The sequence below is a fragment of the Conger conger genome, chromosome 2 (assembly GCF_963514075.1).
Source record: "Conger conger chromosome 2, fConCon1.1, whole genome shotgun sequence".
Lineage (NCBI taxonomy): Eukaryota > Metazoa > Chordata > Actinopteri > Anguilliformes > Congridae > Conger > Conger conger.
The window spans coordinates 8398661-8411242 of NC_083761.1; the positions used below are offsets into that span (position 1 = coordinate 8398661).

Below are 12582 nucleotides of genomic sequence, written 5' to 3' on the forward strand. Positions count from 1 at the left end.
GCCTTCTACAGTTCGCCCAGTATTCCTTGTGTTAACACAAGGCTCTCATTCTACTCATCTGAAAACTACAATGTCAAATATAAAGAAAGTATCTGTTCATGGTGACAAATGTGAAATAAACACCATAATACTGTTAGTTCTTAGATCACTTTTCAGATGGATTGCATTTTAATCATTGTCAGGGCACTAACTTCCTGATCTCTCATCGTCCGACTTCTATCAGAACACCCAACACGGGAATGTATTAATAAACACATGTAACACAGATTACTACGAATGCAGTCACATTTCAGCAGTAACAAGGATATGAAAGTGGAATATAATTTAAGCAAAGCTTCAATTAATACCCACTGCTGTTCACACATCAGTGCTCCTCTAACTGTTTGTGACAGGATTTGTATTTTACCACAACTTCATCCCTTCATGACCATGTACACATCTTCCCATGTCTCCATGTACACAGTTAAATGCCAGAAACTGTTATTTTGAAATTTGAATGTTTGACAGATTAAAAGAAGCATTGAATAGTGCATGTGTCCCAGCCCTCTATAGACCCACTGCTGTTCACACATCAGAGCTCCTCTCACTGTGTGTGACAGGATTTGTATAGAGGAAGGGGCTTTGCATACTTGTCCTGCCTCACTGCTCCACACACTTTAAGACCCCCAGTACTGATCAGTGACTGTCCAGTCCTTTCACAGAAATTGACACAGGCAGCATTATGATGATGTCAGTCTTTCTACTGCTGCTGATGCTGGGACTCTTTGCTCAGGGTAAGCTAGATTCAAACATTTTAACTTGTGATTTTGGTTCTAAATTTTATTTGCCTACTTTTCACAGTACAACAAGTTTCACAAAAGTGCCATTATTGGATATTCAAACATGCCAGAATATGACACAGCGTTTGGAAATTAATTAATGTCCACTGATCTACATTTCTTTGTTTTCTTTTACAGAATCAATGGCAGATATAGTTGTGACTCAGTCTCCATCAGCTCAGGCTGTTCAGCAGGGAGACACTGTCTCTATCAGTTGTAAAGCCAGTCAGAGTGTTTACTCCGACTCAGGTTATGGCCACTATCTCCACTGGTACCTGCAGAAACCTGGTCAGGCTCCTAAACTTCTGATAAAATTTTCAACAAGTCGCCTATCTGGGATTCCTGATCGTTTCAGTGGGAGTGTATGTGGGACTCAGTTTACACTGGAAATCACTGGAGTCCAGGCTGAAGATACAGGAGATTATTACTGTCAGAGTTTACATAATATCGGTAGTAGCTGGCCGTTCCACAGTGATACAGAGCCGTACAAAAACCTCCCTCAGTCAGACTGCACAGAGACTGCACAGCTGCAGCTGGGACCTACTGCAGGTGTTGAGGGGGGATGCACTGATCTGTAACACTGAAGGGCTCTGCTCTAAAACACTGAACTACTTTGTGCAATCCATCCATCCATCCATTATCTGAACCCGCTTATCCTGAACAGGGTCGCAGGGGGGCTGGAGCCTATCCCAGCATACATTGGGCAAAAGGCAGGAATACACCCTGGACGGGTCGCCAGTCCATCACAGGGCACACACACCATTCACTCACACACTCATACCGACAGGCAATTTAGACTCTCCAATCAGCCTAACATGCATGTCTTTGGACTGTGGGAGGAAACCGGAGTACCCGGAGGAAACCCACGCAGACACAGGGAGAACATGCAAACTCCGCACAGAGAGGCCCCGGCCGACGGGGATTCGAACCCAGGACCTCCTTGCTGTGAGGCAGCAGTGCTACCCACTGCACCATCCGTGCCGCACTTTGTGCAATAATAACTCTAATATTCACAAAGGTATTACACTTTCTCTAAATGTTAATGTTCTCACATACAAAGTTTATTTTTGAAAAGACAAGGAAAATATGCAGAGATTGAACATCCATCCATCCATCCATTATCTGAACCCGCTTATCCTGAACAGGGTCGCAGGGGGGCTGGAGCCTATCCCAGCATACATTGGGCGAAAGGCAGGAATACACCCTGGACAGGTCGCCAGTCCATCGCAGGGCACACACACCATTCACTCACACACTCATACCAACGGGCAATTTGGACTCTCCAATCAGCCTAACCTGCATGTCTTTGGACTGTGGGAGGAAACCGGAGTACCCGGAGGAAACCCAGGCAGACACGGGGAGAACATGCAAACTCCACACAGAGAGGCCCCGGCCGACGGGGATTCGAACCCAGGACCTCCTTGCTGTGAGGCAGCAGTGCTACCCACTGCACCATCCGTGCCGCACTTTGTACAATAATAACTCTAATATTCACAAAGGTATTACACTTTCTCTAAATGTTAATGTTCTCACATACAAAGTTTATTTTTGAAAAGACAAGGAAAATATGCAGAGATTGAACAAAAGACTGAAATTGTAAATTATGGTCACTGTACCAGAGATGGGGTCATAGACTCTTAGCCCACACATGAAATATGTTGAATTAAATTTTTGTATATATAAAAGGTTTGGCCAGGGCTAAATCATAATTTATTTTTTAAATATTCACGTTGATCAATGTTACGTTAATACTGAGGAGGAGATCCCAATGCATTCTGGGATACTCAATTCCCTTTAATCGCACAGCATTTTTGGAAATTAATGCAAATAATCAATGAGATAAAATCTCTTTGAGACATTAGAGAGATCATCCAGAAATGTCATCAGAGTTCAACGCCTGAGATTTGGGGTGGTGGGGGGTGGGGGCAGGTTGGTGAGGTTACTGGTTTCAGAGAAATGTCTCAAAATTGAGCAAAACTTGAATCAGTAATGCAGGATTGACCTGTACCCCGAATCCGCCAGAATTAAATGATTTTTGACTGTAGATGAACTGCGATGGGTTCTGCTTCCAAAGCTCTCTCTCCATACACCACACAAGCTGCCATTACACTCTCCAACCACAGGAGGGAGACAGTGTGCTAGTGTTGATCCTGATGTTGAAGCACTACAATATAATCAGAGAGGAAACTACAGTCTGGTGTTAAACTCAGACCTGGCCAGTGCTGACTGTTTGAAGCAGCCCCACAAGGGAGCGCAGGATTGGACACAGAACTGATCAGTGGGAGGGTGTCAATCGGCCCGGTTTCCCCTGTCTTATCACACAAGAGCCTTTCTTCTGCTCACCTGCAGTCTGTCTGCAGGCTGCCTGTATTAGCGGAACAGGATGAACAGCCCTCCATCACAATGGCTCTGCATCTGAGTGAGTGAACTGCAGTGTGGGAAAAGAATGGGTTGCTGGGAGAATGTGCTGTATGGGAAAAACAGCTTTTCAGTGCTCTCACCAAGTGATGCAGGACATTGCAGAAATGATAAATGGTAAATATGATCCAACATACTAAATTAGGACAACAGAAAAAAATCACTTATGAAAATATGTTGGAAATAATTCCAAAGCTGGACTGGAGAAATTGTCAGAGTAATCAGAGAGATGAAGTAGAAATCGTCCTTCTACAGTTAGCCAAGTATTCCCTCTTTTCTCATTCTAATAATCTGAAAGTGTCAAATGTTATGGAAGGACCAGCTCCTGGTGACAAAACACTCACCATTATATTGTGTTACTTCAAATTTGAATCATTGCCTGTTCATGTGTGATCACACTGACTTTCTTATTTCTAATAGTGAAACCTCCATCAGTCCTCACACCAAAGTTAATTTGAAACATTCATCAGACACACATTCTTCACAATCTTAGTCCCCTGTGACCAATGACACAGCACTAATAGCGCAATCCAATTTCAGAAAGTTGTATTTACTTGTTTATAAGTTTATTTATTGTAGCCACTTTGGGGGCACACTACACTGGGTGTGTCAGGTATTCACAGGAGGTGGTGGGTGCATATTAGGTCAGATGATAACAGGTAAGGGGACAAGGTGTGTGAATGGTGAAGAGATGCGGTTCTTAGCGTTCTCGGAGACGAACACGCACAGGAGCAACAGCCGCTAACACACAGCTACAGCATCCAGCACAGCAACATTCAATCACCAGCACCGGTAACGTAAACATATCTGTGAACAAGAGGATTGGAATAAATGGAAACACCACTCAATCGGAATTATTGTCTGGATATCTGTTTGTTTTTTGGACACGGAAGGAATACTTATCCATCCACTAATAGGGCAGCCTCAACACAGACATTTTTTTTTCTGGTTAAAGACAGCAGTGAATAAGGAACGTGTCCCAGCCCTCTATAGACCCACTGCTGTTCACACATCAGAGCTCCTCTAACTGTGTGTGACAGGATTTGTATAGAGGAAAGGGCTTTGCATATCTGTCCTGCCTCACTGCTCCACACACTTTAAGACCCCCAGTACTGATCAGTGACTGTCCAGTCCTTTCACAGACACTGACACAGGCAGCATTATGATGATGTCAGTCTTTCTACTGCTGCTGATGCTGGGACTCTTTGTTCAGGGTGAGCAAGATTGAAACATTTTTACTTGTGATTTTGGTTCTAAATTTTATTTGCCTACTTTTCACAGTACAACAAGTTTCACAAAAGTGCCATTATTGGATATTCAAATATGCCAGAATATGACACAGCGTTTGGAAATTAATTAATGTCCACTGATCTACATTTCTTTGTTTTCTTTTACAGAATCAATGGCAGATATAGTTGTGACTCAGTCTCCATCAGCTCAAGCTGTTCAGCTGGGAGACACCGTCTCTATCAGCTGTACACTCAGTCAGAGTGTTTACAGCAACTGCCTCCACTGGTACCTGCACAAACCTGGTCAGGCTCCTAAACTTCTGATTTATTATATCTCAGCTCGCCAGTCTGGGATTCCTGATCGTTTCAGTGGGAGTGGATCTGGGACTCAGTTTACACTGAAAATCACTGGAGTCCAGGCTGAAGATGCAGGATATTATTACTGTCAGACTTACGACAGTAGTGGTGCGTTCACACAGTGATACAGAGCCGTACAAAAACCTCCCTCAGTCGGACTGCACAGAGACTGCACTGCTGCAGCTGGGACCTACTGCAGGTGCTGAGGGGGGAGGCACTGATCTGTAACACTGAAGGGCTCTGCTCTGAAACAATGAGCTCATTGGGATTATTATTCAATCTTTCTGGGCCTCTTATCAAAACATGCGGCACGACATATCAATTTCAGAACATCCAAACCATTGATTGGGAATTGGGAAGAATTTATATATATTTATATATTTATATATATTTTCTTTGCTTCATAATTATTCCCATTGGCAAAAGATGTCAGTAGTTCTGAAGCAGCACTCTGACATAAGATACCAATTTCAAAATGTATTAATTGTAAGTGAGTAGAACACAAGATGCCACAGAACCCAGCAGCTGTGAACAGCACACAGTCCAGAACAGTGAGTCACTCTGTCCAGAACACTCCCAGCACACATTACACAGGCTGCTGTTACACACCCTGACCAGTCAGAGCATCACTGCTGCTTCTGATCTGATACTCCAGCACCATCATAAAAGAGCTGAAACTACAGTCTGATATGCAGTCCTGTCCAATCCTGTGAGCAGCTGTGTGAAAGGGCCTCGTATAACTGTGTGCATCGTCACCACAGGAGGGAGGGCTTCACTTGGCCCAGTTGTCCCTTTCTCAGTGAGGAAAAGTCAATCCTCTGGTTGGTTGTGTGCCAGTGGTCTGCCTGAGCCAACTGCACAATGTGAGCTCACAGACACAGTGTCTGTGCTGCTCAGCTGCTCCAGAGCTGAATGAACATCATGGCTGCTGGCTTCTCTGTGCATCCAGCATTGATGGAGGAAAGACAGATCAGGGAGGAATTACACATCAATCCTGGTGTAAACATGCAATAAGGGTTTCTGTGGTCAACTCTGTTTCCCCCAAGCTGCTTAATTTTCAGTCATTGAAATGTTATTGTATTATATTCAGAGAAAGATGCTCTTCAGAGTGAATTCACGTAAAAACACAAAAATGCAGTATTTCACTTTTCATTAAATGTATATGGATAAAGTGTAACTGAATAATTCCATGAGCCTGACTGAGGTCCTTGACTTTCTGAACACCCATAAAAACTGCAATCAGAATTCAAAACATGTACATTTAGTCAACTCATGTTTTACACAATCTATCCACTTCAGCCCTTCTTGACCATGTACGCATATTCACATGTCTTCATGTACACAGGTCAATGTCAGAAACCGTTACTTTGACATTTAAATGTTTGACAGAGTAAAAACAGCGGTGAATGATACACGTGTCCCAGCCCTCTATAGACCCCCTGCTGTTCACACATCAGAGCTCCTCTAACTGTGTGTGACAGGATTTGTATAGAGGAAGGGGCTTTGCATACCTGTCCTGCCTCACTGCTCCACACACTTTAAGATCCCCAGTACTGATCAGTGACTGTCCAGTCCTTTCACAGACACTGACACAGGCAGCATTATGATGATGTCAGTTTTTCTACTGCTGCTGATGCTGGGACTCTTTGTTCAGGGTGAGCAAGTTAAAAATTTTTTTTACTATTTTAAATGTTATTTGCTAACTTTTCACATTACAACTCTTTTCATAACAGTGCCTTTTTTTCTAATAAAAAAGTATCAGAATATGACACAGTGTTTGATAATATTGATGTGCATTGACATCCATTTCTTTGTTTTTGTTAACAGAATCAATGGCAGATATAGTTGTGACTCAGTCTCCATCAGCTCAGGCTGTTCAGCAGGGAGACACTGTTTCTATCAGCTGTACAGTCAGTCAGAGTGTCTACAGTGGCAATCGCCTCAGCTGGTACCTGCAGAAACCTGGCCAGGCTCCTAAACTCCTGATATATCTCGCCACAACTCGCCGGTCTGGGATTCCTGATCGTTTCAGTGGGAGTGGATCTGGGACTCAGTTTACACTGAAAATCACTGGAGTCCAGGCTGAAGATGCAGGAGATTATTACTGTCAGAGTTACCACAGTAGTGGTGTGTTCACACAGTGATACAGAGCCGTACAAAAACCTCCCTCAGTTAGACTGCACAGAGACTGCACTGCTGCAGCTGGGACCGACTGCAGGTGCTGAGGGGGGAGGCACTGATCTGTAACACTGAAGGGCTCTGCTCTGAACTACTTTGTGCAATAATAACTCTCCTATTCCCAAACCTAACACACTTTCTCTAAATGTGAATGTTAGAACCGAACCATTAAATCCATACATTTATAAGTAAACATTTTTAATTGAGAGAACAGCCTTTACACATGGGAATTGGTCAGAACCAACTTGTTTCATCTTTTCTAAAACATACAAAGAAAGGGCGACTCACCACTTTGTAAACACAAGGAAAAGATGCACAGATTCAACAAAAAACAGAAATGGTGAATAGCAATTAAATTATGTTTTCTGTACCAGAGATGGGACCCTAGACTCAACACACATGGTGAATATGTTGAATAGAGTGTTTGTACTTTTCAGAGGATTACCAGCAGTACGTCATCCAGTAATTTAGGATCTAAACAAGGTTTTTGTTTTTCACTTTGATCAATGTCACATTAATATTAATGAGCAGATCCTGAGGCATTCTGGCATAATTCACTCCCTGAACAGGATGTACAGCCCTCCATCACAATGGCTCTGCATCTGACTGAGTGAACTGCAGTGTGGGAGAAGAAACAGAAAAAATTAGGACAACAGAAAATAATCACCGTTGAAAATATGACGGGAAAACGTTCCAGTGCCTTCTACAGTTAGCTCAGTAATCCCTGTGTTAACACAAGGCTCTCATTCTACTCATCTGAAAACTACAGTGTCAAATAAAAAGAAAGGATCTGTTCATGGTGACAAATGGGAAATAAACACCATAATACTGTTAGTTCTTAGCTCACATTTCAGATGGATTGCATTTGAATCATTCTCAGGGCACTGACTTCCTGATCTCTCATAGTCCGACTTCTATCAGAACATCCAACATGGGAATGTATTAATAAACACATTTAACACAGATTAGTACGAATGCAGTCACATTTCAGCAGTAACAAGGATATGAAAGTGTAATTTAATTTCAGCAAAGCTTCAATTAATACCCACTGCTGTTCACACATCAGTGCTCCTCTGACTGTTTGTGACAGGATTTGTATTTTACTACAACTTCATCCCTTCTTGACCATGTACACATCTTCCCATGTCTCTATGTACACAGTTAAATAGTGCATATGTCCCAGCCCTCTATAGACCCACTGCTGTTCACACATCAGAGCTCCTCTCACTGTGTGTGACAGGATTTGTATAGAGGAAGGGGCTTTGCATACCTGTCCTGCCTCACTGCTCCACACACTTTAAGACCCCCAGTACTGAGCAGTGACAGTCCAGTCCTTTCACAGACACTGACACAAGCAGCATTATGATGATGTCAGTCTTTCTACTGCTGCTGATGCTGGGACTCATTGTTCAGGGTGAGCAAGATTGAAACTTTTTAACTTGTGATTTTGGTTCAATTTGATGTTTTATTTTCTGAGTTTTCACAAAACAACTCTTTTCAGAACAATGCCATTATTTTTTGTTGAATTTTAGAATATTGCCAAATATTGCTGAGTGTTTGATAATATTAATGAGCATTGACAGCCATTTCTTTGTTTTATTTTTTCAGAATCAATGGCAGATATAGTTGTGACTCAGTCTCCATCATCTCAGGCTGTTCAGCAGGGAGACACTGTCTCTATCAGCTGTACAGTCAGTCAGAGTGTGCACGGTGGCAGCTACCTCCACTGGTACCAGCAAAAACCTGGTCACGCTCCTAAACTTCTGATATATACTGCCACAACTCGCCAGTCTGGGACTCCAGATCGTTTCAGTGGGAGTGGATCTGGGACGCAGTTTACACTGAAAATCACTGGAGTCCAGGCTGAAGATGCAGGAGATTATTACTGTCAGAGTTTACACTACCTCAACAGTAAATATGTATTCACACAGTGATACAGAGCCGTACAAAAACCTCCCTCAGTCAGACTGCACAGAGAATGCACAGAGACTGCAGCTGGGACCTACTGCAGGTGCTGAGGGGGGAGGCACTGATCTGTAACACTGAAGGGCTCTGCTCTGAACTAATTTGTGCAATAATAACTCACCTATTCCCAAACCTAACACACTTTCTCTAAATGTGAATGTTAGAATCAAGCCATAGAATCCATACATTTATAAGCGAACATTTTTAATTGAGAGAACAGCCTTTACATATGCAAATTGGTCAGAACCAACTTGTTTCATCTTTTCTAAAACATACAAAGAAAGGGCGACTCACTGCTTTGTAAACACAAGGAAAAGATGCACAGGGTGAGCAAGATTGAAACATTTTACCTTGTAATTCTGGTAAAATTGGACATTTTATTTTCTGAGTTTTCACAAAACTACTCTTTTCAGAACAATGCCATTATTTCTTGTTGAATTTTAGAATAGGACCGAATATTGCAGAGTGTTTGATAATATTAATGTGCTTTGAATGTGCTTTGTTTTCTTTTTCAGAATCAATGGCAGATATAGTTGTGACTCAGTCTCCATCATCTCAGGCTGTTCAGCAGGGAGACACTGTCTCTATCAGCTGTAGAGTCAGTCAGAATGTTTACCACCACTCAGGCTATGGCCACTATCTTCACTGGTACCTGCAGAAACCTGGTCAGGCTCCTAAACTTCTGATTCTCCACAAATCACCAGTCTGGGATTCCTGATCGTTTCCGTGGGAGTGGATCTGGGACTCAGTTACTCTGAAAATCACTGGAGTCCAGGCTGAAGATGCAGGAGATTATTACTGTCAGAGTTCACACTACCTCAACAGTAAATATGTATTCACACAGTGTTACAGAGCCGTACAAAAACCTCCCTCAGTCAGACTGCACTGCTGCAGCTGGGACCTACTGCAGGTGCTGAGGGGGGAGGCACTGATCTGTAACACTGAGGGGCTCTGCTCTAAAACAATGAGCTGCAGGGGATTATTATTAAATCTGTCAGGGTCTTTAATCAGAACATGTGCAACTACATATCAATTTCAGTTCATCCACACCATTGATTTGGAATTGGCACAGACTCCATACTCCAGCACCATCATAAAAGAGCTGAAACTTCACTCTGATATGCAGTCCTGTCCAATCCTGTGAGCAGCTGTGTGAAAGGGCCTCGTCTAACTGTATGCTTCTTCACCACAGGAGGGAGGGCTTCATTTGGCCCAGTTGTCCCTTCCTCAATGAGGAAGAGTCAATCCTCTGGTTGGTTGTGTGCCAGCACGATTGGCTGATTCCATGTTTTGGAAGGACCAGCTCATGGTGACATCACATTCACCATTTTTAGCTCACTGCTACCTTGACCATGTAAGATCCTTTTCCTGAAGGCAATAGTCCTACCCATTCTGCTCTATGTGGAGAGGGTGTTTCCCCCAGACAAAGCCACCGGGAAGCTAATTACCCGGATGGCTTTCCGCTTTGTCTGGGGGAGCACCATGGAAAAGCTGAAACGCGTCACCCTCCTCAAGGAGGAGCGGAATGGGGGGCGGGGGGTCCCAGACATTGTCAACATCATCATGGTGCAGGGTCTGGCCACCCTTGTCCAGAACGCAGGGAAGGTGGGTAAGGCCTCTGGTAATGTTCACCCGGGTGCCCTGAGCTCACCCAAATGCAGAGGATGTGTACAAACTCCCAGAGGTGCAGTGAGTGGGCTTTCAAGTAGATTACTTTCAGAGGATTTGAGTTCAGTACACAAATCCACATTTATGTCATCAAAGCTGTGTCTGTTCAGATGCAATACAAGTGACTCTCACCTTTGCTGGACTGAATCAGAGAATCAAAATGTACAGCGATATAATTTTTTACCTAAATTGACCCGATCATCATTTTTGTAATAGTGTCCATGGCATGACTGGATCATCCACACCAGGGAATATGAAACATTTTCCTTAAGCGTTTAACAAGCATAAAATATCAAATAATGTGATTATGTACCCCCTTAATTACTTTGCATAAACCAGCATGAACTTAAATCCATGAGAATATCAGATACTATTCATATATGGATTTTTATACAGGCACATGCATCCATTATATTTCAGACATGATTTAGTGGTGGATTGCTATTACCAGAACATGTTTGAGTTCAGTGCACAAATGTGGCACTGAGTACCTTGAATTTTCTAAAAGGGCATATGTAAACAAAAATACATTTGTTATTCGCACAGGATTAAAATGAATGTGAATATCAGTAAAGCACCCACACTGGGATATGTCACCATGTTGAAGTGTTGAAGGCATTAGTGCAAACCTGTTCACTTCACTGTTTTCATTCTAAATGTGTCATCTCCAATCCCACCAAATTATGAACGCCCAATTTGAGAGCTTCACCAAGCATCACCAGCAGAAGACTGGCGGTTCTCTTCCAAAAGTAACGCCCAACGCCAGCCACACCCTTCTATTCACACTGCAGGCACAAGCTGCACATGTCATGGTGTAGTGACCGAATAGGGCCACCAGGGGGCAGGGGGCTCATTGCCTTCACCTGGCCTCATTAGTGCCAGGGAAGCGTTCCCCTCAGAGTATTGTGCTGACATTCGATCGGCGCTTTGATGTCCACTGTTCGCTCTGGTACAAAGCTGGTATGCACAAGGTAGACTCAGAGCTGGTTGAGTCAGGTAATGTGCTGGTTAGTTTTTCTGACAATCTTAAAAAGAAAAGAAAAGGTAAGGAAGGTGTTCAGTTGGTTAGTGTGTGTTCACGGCTGACACCTTCCTATAGGTTCTTTGTTTTCGTTCCCTTGGGTGACGCAAAGCCCATGTGGACCGACCCTTGCAGGGCTGCCAGTCAGTCAGTCTGAGACTATGGTGCTCACTCACTTACCACGAGTGGAGATTTTACTGAGTGATCTACCCAGCAGCCTATTTCAGTCTCAAGACTCTTTAGAACTTGCACTTAGCATCTCTACTGCTTCTCTATGTTTTCCTCCCGTACGGCCAAGAATCTTGGGGTGACTCTTGATAACTGCCTCACCCTGGCTCCACAAGTATCCTCCACTGCCAGAACCTGCAGGTTCTTTCTGTATAATATACGCCGTATCCGTCATCTCCTGACGGAGAAAGACACCCAGCTCCTAGTCCAGGCGCTCGTCATTTCCCGCCTGGATTACTGCAACTCCCTCATAGCCGGTCTCCCAGCGTGTGCCATCAAGCCCCTCCAGCTGGTCCAGAATGCTGCAGCCCGCCTGATCACCAGTCAGCCCAGGTCGGCTCATGTCACTCCACTTCTCATTGGCCTTCACTGGCTTCCTATTGCCGCACGCATCAGATTCAAGGCCCTAGTGTTGGCATTCCAGGCTGCTAAGGGGACTGCCCCACCTTACATACAATCCTTGATCACTCCCTACTCCCCAGCTAGACCACTCCGGTCTGCCAGCTCTGGTGGCCTTATGGTTCCCTCTCTACGTGCACCTGGCGGTCCAGCTGCACGTTCACGCCTGTTTTCCCTTCTGGTTCCTCAGTGGTGGAATGACTTGCCTACCACTGTCAGGACAGCAGAATCCCTCCCCTTATTTCGACGCAGACTCAAAACACACCATTTCAAACTCTACCTTAGTCCTCCCTCCTGATTT

General features: G+C 43.8%; 1 protein-coding gene across 1 annotated transcript; it reads left to right on the top strand.

The window, feature by feature from the left end:
• The first annotated feature begins 6406 nt into the window (after positions 1-6406).
• Positions 6407-9038, top strand: LOC133114597 (immunoglobulin lambda-1 light chain-like). Its single transcript, XM_061224122.1, has 5 exons — positions 6407-6477; positions 6650-6962; positions 7438-7450; positions 8327-8414; positions 8609-9038. Exons 1-5 carry the CDS (start codon positions 6426-6428, stop codon positions 8932-8934), a joined length of 792 nt encoding a protein of 263 aa, XP_061080106.1. The 5' UTR covers positions 6407-6425; the 3' UTR covers positions 8935-9038.
• Positions 9039-12582: the final 3544 nt, after the last annotated feature.

What these genes read in the sequence shown, in the direction of transcription:
- LOC133114597 (XM_061224122.1), top strand. Translation starts at nt 6,426, where the DNA reads ATGATGATGTCAGTTTTTCTACTGCTGCTGATGCTGGGACTCTTTGTT. An exon ending in GCTGGGACTCTTTGTTCAGG is followed by an intron (nt 6,478 to 6,649) that starts GTGAGCAAGTTA and finishes TTTTGTTAACAG; the next exon opens with AATCAATGGCAGATATAGTT. An exon ending in GCTGGGACTCATTGTTCAGG is followed by an intron (nt 8,415 to 8,608) that starts GTGAGCAAGATT and finishes TTATTTTTTCAG; the next exon opens with AATCAATGGCAGATATAGTT.